Source organism: Brassica napus, chromosome C4, assembly GCF_020379485.1.
Source record: "Brassica napus cultivar Da-Ae chromosome C4, Da-Ae, whole genome shotgun sequence".
In the NCBI taxonomy this organism is placed as follows: domain Eukaryota; kingdom Viridiplantae; phylum Streptophyta; class Magnoliopsida; order Brassicales; family Brassicaceae; genus Brassica; species Brassica napus.
The window spans coordinates 60,046,198-60,066,506 of record NC_063447.1 but is presented as its reverse complement, the minus strand read 5'-3'; the positions used below and the strand labels follow the sequence as shown (position 1 = coordinate 60,066,506).

Below are 20,309 nucleotides of genomic sequence, written 5' to 3'. Positions count from 1 at the left end.
ATTTTAAGATGTTGCGTTGAACTGATGGAAAAGATGTTGATATAAAATTTTCTACCAAACAAGCGTGTACATTTTCATATTCGGTAGGTGCTTACTTTTTTGTATCCTGTTTCAAGTTTCTTTTACGAAAAAACAGTGACTTTAATTTCTTTCCCTATTGTCAATTAGATGTAGAGCATAGACCCTTTGGATTGCCCAAAACGGATATACATAATCCAAGGGAAAGGAAGAGGGAAGGCTTCAACCGTAGAGGATATGAGTCGTGAGGATCAGAAAGAAGTCTGAGGCAGATCTCAGCGCTAATTCTTATCTACTATCCCAGGGGACAAAGCCTGCTTATGATTCTTTTGATCAAACGGTGCGTATTTGGAACATTGAACCTCACACTGATCTAATATCTCTGTCTTACGCTTAATTATAAACGTTTGTTTCTTTGTGATTTTACAACTGCGAAAATTTATATATGTTTTTGCTATTAGTGTAGTTTCCATTGAGTTTTTGAGGCATATTGCATAAATGTTGGTCGTGATGACCTTTTATTAATCTAACAGATGACAAAAAAAAAACTAGAATCACTTTCAGCGTAACATCAATGAACTCTCATATTAAACAAACCCATGATTATTTATTCTATTATTAAGAAAAGCAATCTGATACAAAATTGATAGATTAATTATCATTATATTTAAAAATAATATGAGTTTCTCAGCAACTGATGCATTTGTTTCAAGTGGTCTCTCTGCAATAGGTAGCAAGTATATCAACATACGTATAGTTTGATGTTCGTTACTTTGTTTTACTTATCTCTTTTAGTGTTTCTATACCTGATTTTGTTTTTTTTTACTGAGATGTTTTGACAATTTAAGAATGAAACTGAGATCTGTTACTGATATATCTGACAGGAAAACCTGGTTACGATTATCAAAGCTTTATTAGATTATGTTCATAGCAAAGCTTAAGCTTGGAATCTACTCTGATGCTGAGTATATGTATATACACAACTGCCACTCATTATTATGGTAATGCAAGTGAAAAGCAGAGTTATTAAGCTTTTTGATCTATCCACTAACAATTTTAACAATACCTCTCATTTAGGTTCATAAGAGATCAGAGATCGTTGGTGATATAGATTGGTGCCAGATTCATCTTTTGCGACGTATCTCCTTGATGTTTGAATGATCATATTGAAACATATAAGCCGAAGGAGGGAACATACGACTTGGTAGTAACCAGAGATATCTCATTACAGAACAAGTTCCATACAGAAGGAATGGAATCTATAGAGATAACTACTCTAGAAGATGAGAACGAGATAAAAATCGTTCTTGCTGAGTCCAAGGAAAGGAAGCCAGCGAGGAAATGGTGGAGCTACTGAAGCAGTTGCAGCAAGCAACTCAAGAAGCTGATGAAGCGAGATCATTCTGGCCTTGCTTGTGAAAAGCTGCGAATGTTTTGAGAAGAGGCAAAGGAAGAAAAGGCTCGACCAGGTACAATTGAGAGCAGTTTATTTGCAGCTAAGAAGAAATTGAGGCTGCTAAAGATTTTTAGAGGTTGGCATTAGCTGCTGCCATCAAGGTTTTCGAGAGCGAACATGCTTTCAAGTAAAACAATGTTGATTGTCCATCAAGCCTAACACTGTCACTAACAGAGTAATATGAGCTTAGCAAGTGTACTCATGAGGCTTAAGAAAAAGCCAACACAAGGGTTGCAGAAATTCTGAGATCGAGGTAGCCAAAGAAACAGAGAAAATAAGCAAAGAGAGGTTGGAATAAATAAACAAGGATAGGGTTTGGGAAAATGGAGACACTCGCAGAAGCAACTAAGTAGGCTAAGAAGGCTAAAGAAAGAAGTTTGGTGTAGAGCAAAAGGCAAAAAATGGAGGAAGAACATGTAGTAAAGAGAAAGATTGGTGATAATTGAGCGAACATTGAGAATATTCAAAGGAATGTCTTATGGGACGAAGCTGCTGCAATGTTTCGGGTACATTACCGGAAAAAAAAACAGTAGCTTAAAAATTCAAAGGATACCAAAATAGAAATAAAGGAATAACAATCATAAACAAATTTCGTTAACTTCTTATCTTTTTTTGCTTAATGTACATTTTAATATTAAGAAAAAGCTAATTTTGAGTTCTATTTTAAAAATTTTACAATTCTTTATATAAAATTATAATATGCACATTATATATGAAATAAGAGTTTAAATTAAATTACATTTTTTGAAAATAGCCCGGGACCGTCTCTAGTTCACATAAAAGAAAAAAAGATATGCATCAATATTAAATACAAAAAAAAACAAATAGGGCCATGATATTCATTTATTCACGGGAATATCGATGATAAAATAACCACAAGCTCTCCACGAGCATTAACCAATGTATCAATCGTGTCCATCCACGTGTCAAGGATTCACAGCCTCATCATCATCACTCCATCGGTCTTCTTCTTCATCATCCTTGTCCAGTTTTCTGGCGAAAGCATCTCAACGGTCAAAAATGCTTCTCAAGACGGTTTCTTCGTCTTCCGCTGCTAGTGAGTTTCCATGGCGGAATCAAGGACGTTTCTCCTGTGGAAAATCTGAAAAACTCTCCGTCTCTGTAAGCGGCGTCGTTTTCCTTCGCGTATTCGAATTTGACGTAAGTTAGAACTTAAAGCTACTTAAGAAAAGGGTAGAATGATGAGAACAATCATTGTATGCATGAATTGCTCCTTTTCTTAGATAAATTTTGCATAATGATCTTGCTCATATTCTTGAGTGTGAGCCACTATAAATGATGCAATTGAAACCCATTTTTCTTCACACTAGACCACTCTTTCTCACCAAACCAAATGATTGAGATCAACTATCCATTTGCAAGAATTCACCTTGTGTGTGTGTGTGTGTGAATGAATGTGAGAGTTGGCTAAGGAACTTGTTGGTTGGATGACAATGAGCCTTGTGTAGAGATAAAAGAGTCTTAATAGGCCTTGAGAAACTAGAGTGCACTAGAGAGTTGCTCATGCTATTTGCTATGTTTCTTTTAGGATTTTAGGTTGAAGGCTAGAAAGTGTCTCTTTTGGTTATGTGTTTCCATTTTCAATTCTCTCCTCTTTAATTGATCTTGAATGTTTACTTGAGGACAAGTAAAGAACAAGTTTGGGGGAGTTGATATCTACCATATTTACATTGTTTTAATTATCCTTTCTTGTGCACATTGGTCTTTTGGAATAGCATTTACACATGTTTAGGTTGTATTTCCATGTATTAGTCCTTATCAGGTGTTGGAGGGAGTTTCATGATGAACTTTGTGCCCGAATGAGTGTTTTGATGCCAAAAGAATGAAGATGAGTCGTTGAAGGCTCCTAGCGGCCAGGCGTAGCGGCAAAAGATGGTCGCTACAGAAGATAGAGCTGAGGCGCCTAAGTACCGTAGCGGGAGTGTGTAGCGGGTTAGAGAGACCGCTAGAGTTGAAGCGCCTTCTATAGCGGTCTGCCGTAGCGGCATCATGAGGTCGCTATGCGTTCAGGACTTCAAGCGCCTTCTACAGCGGCCAGCCATAGCGACTTCATGAGGTCGCTATGAGTTCAAGAATGCGAAAAAAATCGTCTAAGTATCCTAGCGGCCACACGTAGCGGGCATGTCACGTCGCTACAGGCGTAGCGACCTCTGGTAGCGACCTTTTATGGTCACTACGGAGAAAAATATCTATGTTTTTATGGGTCAACCCAGGCTTGTTGGGTTAACCCAGCTCGTTTTTAGACATCTATAAACACCTTTAAGACCTAATCTGAGGAAAAATCTCATTTTTCTCTCAAGAACATTGCCTCCTTTGTAAAAAAACTTGAATCTTTATATCATAATCTAAGGAAGTTCTTCATATTATATCTTGTTTCTCTTTCTCATAAACATGATGAGCCTTGAATCCATCATGGGTTTGAGCTTTCTCATGGAGTTTAGAGAGTAGATTCTCCTTGGATTCATGGGTTAAGGTAGATTAGGGTGATTAAGTGTAGATTTAGGGTGTTTTATTGTAGATCATTCTTATTCCTTGCTTGTTGAGTGATCTTAATGCTATTTTAGAGTTGGCCTCTCTAAAATTGAGCTCTAGACATTTCATACCCGAAAGGTGTTTGATGAAATGTCTGAACCAACTCTCCTAAGCTTTTAACACTTTTTACCAAAGAGATTTGTTGTTAAAGGTGTTAAGATGGCTAATAGGCTTGATTTTAATGATTGCTTTGATAATATTCAACCAAAGAGATTTGATGCTTGAGTTATCTTAGTGAATGAACATCCATCTAGAGATAGAGTTTGTTTAGGATTGTGTCTAAGCCTAAGGTTGATAGATTGATTGAAAGGTACCACCTTTAGATTGAAACTTGATCACCCAATGTCAATTCCCTTAGCCCATGGATTCTCCTTAGTATTTGATTGAATTCTTGCACTTATTTCTTGATTGGATCTGAGATCACCTTGTTTATATTTCTAGGATATTAGTTTGTTACAAATCATCTATCTTCTTATTTGCTTAGATTAGGAAGGTTTGTGTATTCTTGGTGTTATAAGTCTCTAGTTCTCTGTGGATTCGATCCTAAAATGCTACAATGACATACCATTCGATTGTGGTATTGTTGGCACATTAGGTTAATTGGTGTGTGCTTAAACGCGTAATCAATTTGGCGCCGTTGCCGGGGAACTAAGTAGATTTGTCATTAAGATTTCAAACTTTCTTGAGATTAAGCTTTATTTTCTTATGCTTTGTTTTGCTTTTGTATAGCTACTAACCTCTTCTTCTAGCTTTTGTTATTTGTAGAGATGGCTTCAAGCTACTCTGAGAAGCCACAAGAAGAGGAAGAGACATTTGAAGATCGCATTGAAGACCAGCCATATGTGAAGCCACCACCCTTTGATATACGCATACTCACACCAGATCAAAGAGTGGAGTTACACCGGCTTCAGAGAACGAAAGAGTATTGGGGCAAGCCAATAAGACACCTAGCACAAATGGTCCGGATACACCTTATTAGGGATAGAGCAGAGTTTGAAGGAAGAGATGTTAACCAGTATGAGTTTGATGCTGCTTGTGCCCTTGATGAGGTAATGTATTGGGTTCCACCACCCCAGCTGGATGTATATTGCGCCTCACAGAGCTTTGACGATTGGTTGTTTTTATGTATACATCGAGAAATATTTTAAATACATTAAAAATGACCAATTCAACTTTTTTATCTATAAAAAAATCTAAATTTTTGAAAAAGAGTTTTGGTCAAATTAGATCCTTTTATATCGGAATTTTAGAAGATACATAGCTTTAATTAGATATGTTTCAATTTTTTATTCATCTATAAATATACTTCTCTTTCTTTGTAATTTTAAAACACCTCTAGCTCATTATCTAAGATGAAAAATTCTTTTCAACCTTTGCTTATTGGTCTCTTTATGATCACAGTTCTTCTGTTCGGTTGGTATTTATATTTACAATTTTATTATTATATTCAAAAATCATTTAAAATTAAAGTTATTCTGATATCATATTATATTATTTTATGTACTGATATAATTTTTATATGGAATTCTATAATTTTGGGTTTAGAAAAATTTTCCAGAATAATCAGTGATTAAGAAAGAAGATGTTCATACTTTAAGTTTTTTTTCCCCTATAAATATGCAAAAAATTCTCTAAGCATATGTTTAACCAAAAACATTAATTTCTGTTTAAATACGAAGACTAAAGTTTTAACTATTATAATAACAGGAGTAATGACGATTGCTCAAAAAAGAGGACCACCACATAAATTTTATCCTTGTTCAGTCAACTACCAATCGAAAAATGGAGACTGTACTAAGGACGATTGTAAAGCTGAATGTACCAGGAAAAAAAATGGGATTGGTTCATGCATTGGCCCGCCGGGGAGGGGGAGTTGCGCATGCATGTATCAAAAACAGAAAAATAATAAGTGTTACCCTAATACTTGATTTTTTTTATCTACATTGGAACTCAAATAATATTTATAATAATACACGCCTTTGTGAGAGGAAAAATAATAATATTATTAACTGTTGTTAGTGTTTGTGGCATAATAAATTTTATTATGTTACCAAAAATAAATATAAATAACAAATATTAATAGGTCGTTCGTCCTTTAACATTTTTTTCTTCGGCAGCGTGAATTAACAAATATTATATTATAATTAGTACTTATTTCATATAAATTTGAAAGAAAAAATAAGAATTTTTTTAAAAAATTTTACCATGTTGGAATCTCACCGAGAAAAATAATTTTTTTTATGTTTTTTCTAATAAAAATATTTTATATTTTAGTTAGTGAAGGTTTAAACTTAAAAGTACCGGTTAATATCCAACACGAAACTAGTTAAATCCCAATGGAAGTACACAATTATATTTCATTGTAAGACGAATAAAGTTTTGAGAAATTTTTTGAAATACCTTAAGTTGGATACAATTAATAAAAAAATACAATTTATCGAAAAATATTATAATATTTGGGTTTTAAAGTTTAGTGAGTATTGTTTAGAAATTATTATTTAGAGGGTGTGGTTGAGTTTATAAATTTTTATAAAATTTTATAAAACATTTATAAATGATTCATGAGAGTTAATTTTGTTTTATTTTCATAATAAACATAAGGTATTTATTAAAATGATTATCATTTAAATGTAAATTTGAAAAGTAATATCAAGGTAAAGTTAGAATTTCCTCTAAAATTTTAATCTAGTGTATATATGAAAACATTCATGTGACCTCTTTCAAAATTGATTTATATGTTACTACTATATCATACATTAGTTTTTTTAATTTTTTAAATATCCATCACATCTATATTATTATATGCAAAGTGATTTTTCACATTTTAGCTATGATGTTAAAAGTCAACGTGATTAATATTGTTTATAAATAGTTATGGAAAACATATTAGGTCAATACTTAGTTCACATAAAAGAAAAAAAAGATATGCATCAATATTAAATACAAAAAAAAAAACAAATAGGGCCATGATATTCATTTATTCACGGGAATATCAATGATAAAATAACCACAAGCTCTCCACGCGGATTAACCAATGTATCAATCGTGTCCATCCACGTGTCAACGATCCACAGCCTCATCATCATCAACTCCATCGGTCTTCTTCACGCGAAAACATCGTATCTCCTTATGTTTGAATGATCATATTGAAACATATAAGCCGAAGGAGGGAACATACGACTTGGTAGCAACCAGAGATATCTCATTACAGAACAAGTTCCATACAGAAGGAATGGAATCTATAGAGATAACTACTCTAGAAGATGAGAACGAGATAAAAATCGTTCTTGCTGAGTCCAAGGAAAGGAAGCCAGCGAGGAAATGGTGGAGCTACTGAAGCAGTTGCAGCAAGCAACTCAAGAAGCTGATGAAACGAGATCATCCTGGCCTTGCTTGTGAAAAGCTGCGAATGTTTTGAGAAGAGGCAAAGGAAGAAAAGGCTCGACCAGGTACAATTGAGAGCAGTTTATTTGCAGCTAAGAAGAAATTGAGGCTGCTAAAGATTTTTAGAGGTTGGCATTAGCTGCTGCCATCAAGGTTTTCGAGAGCGAACATGCTTTCAAGTAAAAAATGTTGATTGTCCGTCAAGCCTAACACTGTCACTAACAGAGTAATATGAGCTTAGCAAGTGTACTCATGAGGCTTAATAAAAAGCCAACACAAGGGTTGCAGAAATTCTGAGATCGAGGTAGCCAAAGAAACAGAGAAAATAAGCAAAGAGAGGTTGGAATAAATAAACAAAGATAGGGTTTGGGAAAATGGAGACACTCGCAGAAGCAACTAAGTAGGCTAAGAAGGTTAAAGAAAGAAGTTTGGTGTAGAGCAAGAGGCAAAAAATGGAGGAAGAACATGTAGTAAAGAGAAAGATTGGTGATAATTGAGCGAACATTGAGAATATTCAAAGGAAGGTCTTATGGGACGAAGCTGCTGCAATGTTTCGGGTACATTACCGGAAAAAAAAACAGTAGCTTAAAAATTCAAAGGATACCAAAATAGAAATAAAGGAATAACAATCATAAACAAATTTCGTTAACTTCTTATTTTTTTTTTGCTTAATGTACATTTTAATATTACGAAAAAGCTAATTTTGAGTTCTATTTTAAAACTTTTACAATTCTTTATATAAAATTATAATATGCACATTATATATGAAATAAGAGTTTAAATTAAATTACATTTTTTGAAAATAGTCCGGGACCGTCTCTAGTTCACATAAAAGAAAAAAAGATATGCATCAATATTAAATACAAAAAAAACAAATAGGGCCATGATATTCATTTATTCACGGGAATATCGATGATAAAATAACCACAAGCTCTCCACGAGCATTAACCAATGTATCAATCGTGTCCATCCACGTGTCAACGATTCACAGCATCATCATCATCACTCGCGGTCTTCTTCATCAATATCATCCTTGTCCAGTTTTCTGGCGAAAGCATCTCAACAGTAAAACATGCTTCTCAAGACGGTTTCTTCGTCTTCCGCTGCTCGTGAGTTTCCATGGCGGAATCAAGGACGTTTCTCCTGTGGAAAATCTGAAAAACTCTCCGTCTCTGTAAGCGGCGTCGTTTGAGGAGGTTAAGAAGGAGCTCGATCCCGTCCCTACAAGCTCCACGTCTCGCTCGCTCGTCAAAAGTACTCTGACGAGTGAAAGAACTTATCATTTATGAATCAGAAAGTGTAGAGAGATAAGAAGTTAGAAACTTTTCAAAAAAATAAATGAAAAACATTTCTTCAGGTGGAAGCAATCTCAGAGTATGTAGCTCAACTACGAAGAGTCGGCATGAACATTTTTATATACATCATTTGATTCATCCTGTGCACTTCATGCTTCAGTCTCGGTTTCTAATTTGTATCTTTTGGAATGTTTGTGGGTTTGGTCTTCAGGGACATGGCATTTCAATCAGATGCTTCTGGAACAGTAAAAGCTGCTTCGAGGGATTATGGTCGTGTTTACTCTTGTGGTGTTTACTCTATGAAGCTCACTAGCAATGTAGCTTACTTTGAGTTTGAGTAGATAAAAATTGAATCTTTAGTGATATTGATTATGTAGAGTAGCTAGATTTCTGTATTCATAGTAGCTTACATTGAGATGCCAAAATAAAATAAAATATATATAGTAGCTTACATTTATTTTGAGAAAATAAAACTGAATCTTTTGTGATATTGATTATGCAAATGTGTAGAGTGTCTACCTTTGTGGAATCATCATAGTAGCTAGCTTGTATTGATTTGAGTAAGTTAAAGTCGAATATTTACTTAATGGTATATGGGTTAGTGTAAAGTAGCGACCTTTGTGTAGTCATGTCATGCTAGCTTACATTTATTTGAGTTAATAAAAATTGAATCTTTAGTGATATTGATTATGAAAATAAATGTATATAGTGTAAAGTAGCTACCTTTATGTACAATGATTTGAGTTTTGCTATTGCAGGAGTTGTATGTGAACATTGGGTACCGGAAACATAGTCATGCTTTTGAGGTAAAGAGTTTTGTGAGTTGAGCCTTTGTTGTATTCATGTAGATATTTGTTACTTAGTTTTGTTTTTGTTCAGGCCTTCAAGATCCTGATTCTGTGTTGGGTTCACTCACACATGAGATCAAAGAAGTTGGGCCTGATGGGCAGGAGGTATATACTTTGTTCTCTGGCTTCGTTTTAGTTGTTGGTAATGGTCCTGATCTTGGGATATTTCTATTTGTAGGTGACTAAAGTTGTACCTGCTGTTACGGAAGAAGTGACAATCTCTTATTTTGAAGCTATATATTGTATTTAATCTTGTCAGTTGTCTAATAACATAATAAACAGGACCAAGGGATTGAAATTCTAACGGAAGCCATAGCAGCTTGCACCGAGACAATTGATCAACACAAGGGCAAGCTCGTCGTTAAGGAGACACCTAGAGCTGTGAGTATCTTCTTCTTTAGTTGTTGAACCATCCCAAGTTGCATATTACAAGAACTAGCTTTCCTTTATTTGTGTAGTCTTAAAAATTGGTTTCATCTAATGTGTTTTGACAGGTGAGTGAACGAAGAGGACAGAACACATGGCTAAGCTAAGAATGGACGATGAAGAAATCAGCGGTGATGAAGAAGAGGACACAGGGATGGGTGAAGTTGACATTGAAGGTGCCGGAATCGTTGAGTAGGATTCTTCGCTGGTTTCATAGTTTTCCGACCAACATGAGTATTTTTGCTATAAAGTAGAAATCTCCAAGAGGTTGTGTGTGTTTTTTTTTCTTTTGTCCACAGACATGTTGTTTTTCACCCGTTGAGGGGTTTATATACTCGTATGTATGGTTTTATAAAGTTTTGACTATTACTGCATCATGAGTTTAAACCTGATTGGATTTGACTAGTGACTAATCTATCAATACACCAGAGTTTGATCCCTTCCAAGATGCAGATAATCTGTTACCTGAGATCTTAAACCGAGCCTGGTAGATTCAAAATTTTAAAGGCTTTTTACCATCCGAACTGTATAAAGGAGCTATTTAAGTTCCATAACTTGGGTAGTAATTGTATGATAACAAAAGAAATATACAATATTCACAATGTAATAGTAATATGAATGTTCAAAGCCCAAGAGAAAAGAAAATCAAGTTAACAGCAGATAAAATCACAAACCCAGCCATGGACCCTGCTTCCTCTGCATGTTCAGGTACTAACTTAGCCATTATCTCCACGGGCACGCGCACACCTTTAAGCTCTGCTTTCACACACAACACATTTAAAAAAAAAAAAAAAAAAAACACCATGAGTTTTAAGTCACTTGGGCAACAATTTGGAAGACAAGGAAGAATGTAGTTAGTACCATGAGGCTTGAAGTTGAATACTGGTGGAAGGAAAGAAACGTGCATTAGGGGATCTCTAAGCTCATCAAAGAACGGGTGGACCAATGTATCGAGCTAAGTGGCAAGATCACAAAAGTTTCAAGAAAATAAAAATAAGAGAGATATTGCAAGAAGAAGGAAAGTGAGAGAAGTTGCAAATACTCACAACGGAGACTGGGACAGTATTGAATGCATTTGATATATTTCTTCCCTTTGTTGGTGGTGTTCCCAAAACCTACTCAATACACGAACAAAGTCAAGTATAATCATTACACAACAGATACTAAGTGTATGGTACCTTAATGATCTATACAAGTTGATTAACGCCCATGAACAAAAAGATACAGGTTAGGACGACAGACAGGAAGACATTATAGTTGGTGTAAGTAACACATAATTAAGGAGGAGACCCCCATCTCACTAAGCATCTTAATGAAGTTACACTGCTGGCCAATATTAACAGTTAACACCACCTTATAAATAAATCAGTCGTGTAGCTAATAATTAACACAAGGACTAAATCCATGTCCTGAATCGCTTCCTCAACTCTATTAGCCTTACACCAGAGTTGGTTGGTTTCTTTTTTTTTTGCTAACCGAATAATCTGGCCCCACCGAAGTGGTCCAGACTAGAGACCGAAGTGAGCATGGACGCTGCCAGGGCGTCACCATGTGGCTCACCGTGTAACGGTCTTCGGTCTCGGGTGCTGCAGCCCACATGTAAATTGCGCAGTGGCCAAGGCTCGAACCCAGGGGCGGACACTCCAGCTGGAGCTCATATACCACTAGACCAAAGCAACTTGTAAGATATAAAACACCGCATGCTATGTTTTTTTTTGTTTTTGTTTTTTTTTTCAAGAACACTGCATGCTATGTTTTGTTTTTGTTTTTGTTTTCGCATGCTATGTTGGGAACTAATAACGTGTAGATATAAAAGTAGTTGACGACGAATGATACAAGTTTGTGGAAATGAATTAATTGATGGGAAGAAAGTCACTTAACAAATATTGATATGTCGCTTGCATGTGCTAGGTTCATGAGAATAGTTTAATTTCGAAATTTCTTGCGAAAGGAAGTAACTTAAGTTTATAAATATAATAATAAAAAGAAAGAAAGAAAGAAAAAAAAGAAAGATGAAAGGTGTACAAAACATTTACAACGATGCTTACAGCGTCTCGTCCTTGCTCGTATTTTTTGTCCTGATTCTGTTTCGTCCGGCACTCTCGATCAGTGCCGCCAATAGATTGTCGTCTTCAGAGTCTCTGACAATCTCAAGCAACAGAACACTTGTATCTCCCGGCGGAGCCTTCGAGCTTGGTTTCTTCAAACCCTCGGCACTTCCGCGTTGGTATCTCGGAATACGGTATACCAAAGTCTCAGAGAAGAGCTACGCATGGGTCGCCAACAGAGACAACCCTCTCTCTACATCCATTGGGGCCCTCGAAATCTCTGGCAACAATCTTGTCCTGCTAGATCAGTTCAATAAAACTGTTTGGTCGACGAATCTTACTAGCGGAGATGCGCCGGTGACGGCAGAGGTTCTTCCCAACGGAAACTTTGTACTGAGACACTCCGACAACGACGACCCTAGTGAATTCTTGTGGCAGAGTTTCGATTTTCCTACAGATACTTTACTTCCGGAGATGAAGCTAGGTATCGACCACAAAAAGGAGCGCAACTGGTTCCTTACAGAATGGAGAGCTCCAGACGATCCGGCGAGCGGGAACTTCACGTTCAACCTCGAAACTCAATGGGGATTGCCTGAATTTATTCTTCGTATGAATGGATGGCCAGTGGCAAGGAGCGGTCCCTGGGATGGAATCGAGTTTAGCGGCATACCGTCGATGCAAGGATCAGATTACATGGTTTCCAATTTTACGGATAACGCTTACAGCTTCCGTATGACCAACCATAGCATCTACTCGATATTGACAACGAGAGACTGGATGCTCGAGCGAGTCACGTGGACCTCGACATCATCGGAATGGAAGCGGTCCGTGGATTTTTTATTCACGGGTATCTGCGATGCTTACTCTAGTTGTGGTGGGCCGAATACTTACTGCGACCTAAACACGTTACCTCACTGTAACTGTCTTAGAGGGTTTGTTCCAAATAACGACACAGAATGGGCAGAGCGGGATGAGAGGATAGGCAGTTCAATATTTGGGTGTGTGAGGAAGAAGCAGCTTAACTGTGAAGGAGATCTTGACTTTTTCGAGCTAAATAATACGAAGTGGCCGGATACTAAGACTGCGACTGTGGATCGGGGAATCATTGATGTGAAGAAATGCAAAGAGAGGTGTCTTAGCGATTGTAACTGTACGTCTTTTGCGTTTGGAAAAAATGGACTGGGTTGCGTGACTTGGACCGGAGACCTCGTTGATATCCGGACTTACTTCGAAGGCGGTCATGCTCTCTTTGTTAAAGTATCTGCTAATGATCCAGGTATCTAATCTCTTAACAAAACAAAAGCTCATGCCAAAAACTTCGAGTTGGTCATCAGCTTAATATATAGCTTCTTTTCAGATTTTTCCTCGGGAAAGAAGAGAGACCAAACTGGAAAAGTCATAGGTTGGAGTATTGGTGGAGTCAGCGTTATGCTTATTCTGAGTGTTATCCTCTTCTGCTTTTGGAAGAGGAGACAGAAGCAAGCAAAAGCAGATGCTGCAGCGCCTATTGGTAAATAAATGAATTTATTACTTTTATTTTTGTTTTTCTGTTTTCTGATCCTTTTATGTGTTCGGATGATAATAGTGGGAAACCAAGTTCAATTGAACGAGATGGTGTTACCAAGAAGAAACATATTTTTTTCTGGAGAGGACGAAATAGAAGATTTGGAACTTCCATTGATTGAGTTTGAAGCTGTTGTCGCAGCCACCGAACATTTCTCTCATTCAAACAAAGTCGGAAAAGGTGGTTTTGGTGTTGTTTACAAGGTATAAGTGAACATATTTACAATGGAAGTAAACACAATTTTTTTCAAAAAAAAAAAGAAAAGAAAGAAACCGGTTTATAGTAAACTGTTTACGAAATACTACAATAATTAAATGTATATAAAACTTGGACCTACAAAATGTCAGTACTTTATATAAAATATGTAGAATTGATTTTTAAAAAATAAATATAAACGAGAAGAAAAAAACAGATTATCGAATAAGAAGTCAATAAGAGATAAAGGTTCATTTAAATATAAACAAGTGTATACAAAGAAAATGTTGATTTTGTTTAAAAAAATAGTTTAACTTGGATTAGTTTTGTGGATAAATTTAAAAGAAAGTTAACACATTATAAAATAAAAAGTACTCTTAAGTACGCTCCTACGTTTTATTTGAAATCAATAGCCTAACTAGAACCAGTTTCTTTCTTTGCTCTGTTGGTTTTGTATAACTGATAATTTAAATATGTGTCACCTGCAGGGAAGGTTAAGTGACGGGCAAGAAATTGCGGTGAAGAGACTATCGGAAATGTCAGCTCAAGGTACCGATGAGTTCATGAACGAAGTTAGGCTAATAGCAAGGCTTCAGCATGTCAACCTTGTGAGACTTCTTGGCTGTAGCGTTTACGCGGGCGAAAAAATATTAATATACGAGTACTTGGAGAATCTAAGCCTCGATTCTCATATCTTTGGTTAGTGTCACGACTTATAGTTCATACCGTTGATGTCTTTTGAAAATATGTTAATGTTTGTGAACGAAGTGCAGATAAAACCAGAAGCTGTATGTTAAATTGGCAAATGAGATTTGATATCATCAATGGTATTGCCCGAGGGCTTCTGTATCTTCACCAAGACTCACGGTTTAGAATCATCCATAGGGATTTGAAAGCAAGCAATGTCTTGCTTGACAAAGATATGGTTCCAAAAATTTCAGACTTCGGAATGGCTAGGATCTTTGGACGGGATGAGACGGAAGCTAACACGAGGAAGGTGGTCGGAACTTAGTAAGCACTTAAAAGCATCATATATAGTACATATATATATATATATATTTTGAAACAAAAGAGCTACCTGATAGCTTTTTATATATAATTGTTATGCAGTGGCTACATGTCTCCAGAATATGCGATGAACGGGACATTCTCGATGAAGTCAGATGTGTTCAGTTTTGGGGTCTTGCTTCTTGAAATTATAAGTGGCAAGAGGAATAAAGGCTTCTGCCACTCGGATGGTAATCTTAATCTTCTGGGATATGTACGTAAGCTTTTGAAACACCACTCGTATTATGGGAAAATGAGCATTTAATTCCCGAAGTATTTGAAATCGGCAGTTTTAATACTCAAATATTGCTTGCGCATACTTATTCCCCAACTAATAGTTGACTGCACAAAATTGAGAACAAAATAGTCAACTGTTAACTGATAAACGGAAAAATAGCGGTTTCCGTCAACTTTTTAACGGTGGAATATTTTTATCATGATTTTGCGCAGTCAATGATTAGTTGGAGAACAAATATGCGCATATAATACTTGAGTATTTAATTTGCCGATTAAAAATACTTAAGAAATTAAAAACAACACTCTTTTTTTTTAGAAAATCATAATTTGAAATATTCTCAAATTAGATATAACCAATATACGAGAGTTTTATCTATTAGACAATTATATGTTGTACATTGGATCTTTACTTTAGATGATCATATATAATTATATGTACTTTACACATTCATATATTGTATATCAGCAATACAATGCAAATGTAATTATCTTATGTTATTTTTTATGCTTTTATAAACTAAATAAATCTTTTTCCGGGATTAAATATCTTGTATATTATTTCAAATTATGAACCTTTCTAACTATGAATTATTTTAAAAATCATCTAAAGTGATTTAAACATGAAGTACATCAACAATACGATGTAACTGTAATTATTTTGTATTATTTTATATGTCATTGTAAAAAATCAACAATCTATTTCTAAAGGTAAATATCTCGTATAATGATTTTATTTAACTTGAAAATATTTTTACTTATGTGTTTTTTTAAAGGGATTGATTTTAGTGACTTTCAATCTTATACGAAATATAAAGAAAAAATGAGTTTTTAATTCCTCAAGTATTTTCAATCGGAAAATTAAATATTCAAGTATTATATGCGCATATTTATTCCCCAATTATTGACTGCGCAAAATCATGATTAGAATATTCTACCGTTAAAAAGTTGACGGAAACCGTTATTTTTCGTTCATCAGTTAACCGTTGACTATTTTGTTCCCAATTTTGCGCAGTCAACTATTAGTTGAGGAATAAATATGCGAAAGCAATACTTGAGTATTAAAACTGCCGATTTCAAATACTTCGGGAATTAAATGCCCATTTTCATTATTCCATTTTCTGACCCCATATTAATAAGAAAATTAAGATCCGAACGAACCAGGTGTGGAAGCAATGGAATGAAAATCAACGTCTAGAGATACTAGACACGGCCGTAGATTCTTCATCACCAACGTTCAGGCCACGTGAAATATTAAGATGCTTACAAATTGGCCTCTTGTGTGTTCAAGAACATGTAGAGGATAGACCAATGATGTCGTCAGTAGTTTTGATGCTCGGAAGTGAAGCAGTATTTATACCTCAACCTAAACGGCCAGGTTACTGCGTAGCCAGCGGAAGTTCTCTTGATACTCGGAGTGAAGATGAAGCTTGCACAGTTAACAAATTCACCATGTCAATCATTGACGCTCGGTGATATGATGATAATATTTCATTCAGCAACCAGATGAAGGGCCTCTACCTAAATAATATATGTTCTTTTGCAAGGGCAAGAGCTAGGAAACCCCAAATATTATTCCAACAAATAAAAGCAGTAAGAGAGGCATAAAGAGCTTATGTTTAGTTGATTATTGGATCGATAATGACGATTTGCATATATATATATTATTTCTTAATGTTTTGTCTGGGATTCCACTCTTTTAGAAATTAAATATAATTAATATTTGTAGGTATATGATAAAACATACCGTGGTGAAGGTTGTGCTTTATGATACTGCAAAGTCGCCTCCAACATTGACTCTGCCATTACTGCCCTCTCCTCCATCTCAGCAAGCCCAGCAACAGCTTCCTCATATTTGTCCTAACACCATTGTTTTTGGGTTATCAGCCTTGAGCAAAAATGGAATACTAGTCAAAGCCATTTTACCTGAAGCACTTGGGCAGCATGTCTCTGCGCTGCTGCATCCTGCTCAGCAGCTCTCCGTGCACCTTCCGTTACCTTATGTTCTTGCTCCATCCCCATCAACACCTTCATTATTATTCTCTCAAGTGGTCAGCATCATACATTGAATTTGCGCTAGCTAGAAGAGAGCACATATTAATCTGAAATGCAAACCTGTATCATAGCAGCTTCTTGATCCTTCTTATCAGAAACAAGCTTTCGAACCTCTCTCACCCCTTGCTCTAACTGCTCAATCTACCCCCCAAACCAAAAAATACAAGGAGCAAGCATTGTCCTTATTCATGACAGCATAGTTTTTAAATAAATAAATAAATAAAAAATGAGAGAATACTTTAGCATTCAGGTGACGCCGATTGTCTTGTTTGACCATCTCCATGAGAGCAACCTCCAACTCGTCAGCTCTACCATTACATATGAAGTGATCAGAGGAATAATGAGGAGATAAATATAAAAGTTCAGGCGTGATTTGAATCTCCAAAGTCATATACTAACCTTAGTAAAGCAGATCGTTTCTCCTCAACCAAATTGCAGAGTTCACCCTTCAACCGAAGAACCTAGAGAAGTTGTTGAAACTCTTTCAAGTGAAAAACATTAAAAGGTGGGAGAAATGTTATCATTAATTATAAGTTAAACATAAAGAATGACACAAAGTTACCTGTCCTTGAAGGTCTTGAAAATAATCAATCTCTCCATCCCCAGTCAGACAAATCAAGACATCGTCTGCGTTACTGCTGGATCCTGATTCAGAACGAGACAGCGAGGCTTTGCTGAAATTTAACAAAACTGATTTTGGATCTTGCTTAGAATTATATAATTTGCTTGCGAGGAGGTCTTTCGAATCCCTCCAAGCTTGAAGCCCCTTTAATCTTTCCTCAAATGCAGCCATCACAGCTGGCCTGTGCTTGCTTCTTAACTCCTGCAACCTACATTCGTTTACATCTTGGTAACCCATGCAAGCAGTGAAGACGAGCTGGCTGCTATCAAACGTTGAGCCAGTCATTGATTGAAGCAGAGTAATCGCATCTCCAGCGTCCTTGGTTGTAATTAGTGTAGGACCTGTGTTTACTGGTTATGTTTAGTAAGTCACATAAGACTTAAATCACATTTATGGACACTGACTGAGGTTTAACCGAGTACCATAAAACTCCATCAATGCAAGTGCTGTTCTGAAAAGCATTACACAGTTTCCTTCAAACAGAAGCACATCCCACACTCTGAGAACTGTTAAAACAAACAAAATCTTTCATAATGATCAATAAAAAATCTGGCAAGATCAAGGTTTGGAACCTGACCACTTTCCCATGGAAGCATATTGATGAAGATGGAAAGAAACCATGGCGCTGTAACACAAGCCACCTGCACTCCAAGATAATCTAGATGTTGAACTGCAAATTTAAGTATATAACAAAGAGCATTAGCAACCAACCTGCGACCATCTTTGGTATAAGATGAAAACAAGACAATGAAGAAACTTAACCCATTTTAGGAAATCTCTCTCGAACCAACTCCTCCAGAACTCGTTGGTCAACCTAAAATAAGAAAGAATCCAGGAACAATGAACAACCCAAAGATAAGACAGCATTGTGCAAAAAACATTCAGCTAGTATTCTTACCTGTGACTCGATCATCTCTTCAGAGTAATAATCATTGAAGTAGTCATCAATGACTCCTATCAGCGACCTCAAAATTAAAAGTAATGCGTAGTTAGCTTACACTTCACACAGTATAAATAGTTGCAGAGTAGTTTCTGAACATACCAAAAAGCATTCTCTTCGGGCATCAGAAGTAATAAAAGTCCAGCAAAGAAATTCATAGCCTGCACATGTTTTTTTTTTAATTTCAAGACAATAAATTACAGGTAGATGATCATTTTGTAAGCATGTCACCAAACTTAGAATATACATACCTGACAGTATCCAACAGAGAGTTAGCAATCTCCTCAGAGCGTTTCTGCCATCATCATCTAGGGCAGGATGCCCTGGAAATGTCCGAGGTAAATCCTGTACTTGAAACAAACAACCACTTGAGAAAAAAGAACCAACACCAACAGGAGTCCACAAGAGGATAATATAGTTGCTAACCTTCTCTATCTGTCCTTTCCATTTCTCCACAGCAGCGAGTGGGTCTGCACTTGAACCTTTCTCATCCTGCATCTCTATGTCCTTTCCTAGACCATCAGCAGCTAGCAGACTTTGGTAATAGTTCTCGACCCGGCAAAGAGTGCAGAATGAAAAAAAGAAGTATTACCTCACCCCTCAGAGCCATAGGAGCACCCCCGCGAACAAGTACTTTGAGATCTTAGCACTTTCTTCTCATCTCCACGAGTTAAATCAGGACCTGGTGGCAGATATTTTTCTTCAGATGATCCATGATCTTCGAGGAAACTGTTCCACCTGTCCGACCTCTCCTCTTCTTCCTCCTGCGTTAGAGATTCAAGGTGAAACAAAATCAAGGAAAGACAACAAACTGCTTCCACCAATTAAAAAAAAAACAAAACCAAAAATGACTTATCACTACTACTACTATAGTGTGAGCCTTTAGACATCTCAAGCAATTTGAGATAACTAAAATTTAAGTTTTCTGATATCTTTCACAACTTATAATATGGGATCACCAAAATTTAAGACAAGGATAATGTATGAACTAAAACATGTGTAAGTAAGAAGGTATCTAGAGTAGAAAATTAAAAAAGACGTGGAGATACAAGAACCTGGTAGATTTTGACATGTTCTCGGTATCTTTGCACATGCTGAGGCCTCACAGAAAATCCATAAGCATCCCTGTTTAATAAAAACCCAATCAAAAATCAAACTAACATAAATTCAGACAAGAATCTCCGTTAGTTTTTTTGTTAGCTTTTATTACAACAATCCATTGAGACATTAAAAAGTTGATGGCTTTACTAAGGGATTACACCACAGAGATAACTAATCAAGGTCATCATTAGATGATATATCATCAATGAAGGAGCTAGGCAATGTAGTAGCTACGGAGAAGAAGAAGAAGATACAAAAGGCGATACCTTTTGTGGTCGGATGCGGAGAGAGGATTCACGGCGTCGGTGATCATCGTTAATGAGACGGAGGGCGAGATCTCTCCGGTGAGATCCGGTGGAGTAGTAGTAGTAGTAAGCTAGGCTACTTAACTTGCTTGATCATCATTACGCGATTGAAAGTTTCAAGATGAAGATGAACTTACAGTGTGAAGACTCAGAGAGAGAGAGAGAGAGAGAGAGAAAGAAAAAGGCAAGATTTTTAATTGTTCCTATAGTCAAAAATT

The 20,309-nt window shown here is 36.2% G+C and overlaps 1 protein-coding gene, 1 long non-coding RNA gene and 1 pseudogene across 2 annotated transcripts; 1 reads left to right on the top strand and 2 right to left on the bottom strand.

Annotated features, from left to right (window-relative positions):
• Window positions 1–10,862: 10,862 nt before the first annotated feature.
• On the bottom strand, window positions 10,863–11,693 carry LOC106400732. Its single transcript, XR_007322666.1, has 3 exons — window positions 11,159–11,693; window positions 11,027–11,095; window positions 10,863–10,935 (listed from the first exon to the last, which is right to left on the bottom strand). It is a non-coding gene; the product is annotated as an uncharacterized LOC106400732 (long non-coding RNA).
• A 133-nt stretch (window positions 11,694–11,826) lies between these two features.
• Window positions 11,827–16,743, top strand: LOC106447481 (receptor-like serine/threonine-protein kinase SD1-8). The gene is made up of 7 exons (XM_048755184.1): window positions 11,827–13,304; window positions 13,386–13,538; window positions 13,614–13,795; window positions 14,276–14,486; window positions 14,561–14,798; window positions 14,898–15,048; window positions 16,233–16,743. The coding sequence occupies exons 1-7, from the start codon at window positions 11,993–11,995 to the stop codon at window positions 16,542–16,544; spliced, it is 2,559 nt and encodes an 852-aa protein (XP_048611141.1). The 5' UTR covers window positions 11,827–11,992; the 3' UTR covers window positions 16,545–16,743.
• On the bottom strand, window positions 16,699–20,309 carry LOC106397061 (annotated as a pseudogene).

Bases quoted from the DNA above. Each gene is read 5' to 3' on its own strand.
- LOC106447481 (XM_048755184.1), top strand. From the start codon at position 11,993: ATGAAAGGTGTACAAAACATTTACAACGATGCTTACAGCGTCTCGTCC. The intron at 14,487-14,560 runs GTTAGTGTCACG...AACGAAGTGCAG, and splicing joins CCTCGATTCTCATATCTTTG to ATAAAACCAGAAGCTGTATG. The intron at 14,799-14,897 runs GTAAGCACTTAA...ATTGTTATGCAG, and splicing joins AGGAAGGTGGTCGGAACTTA to TGGCTACATGTCTCCAGAAT.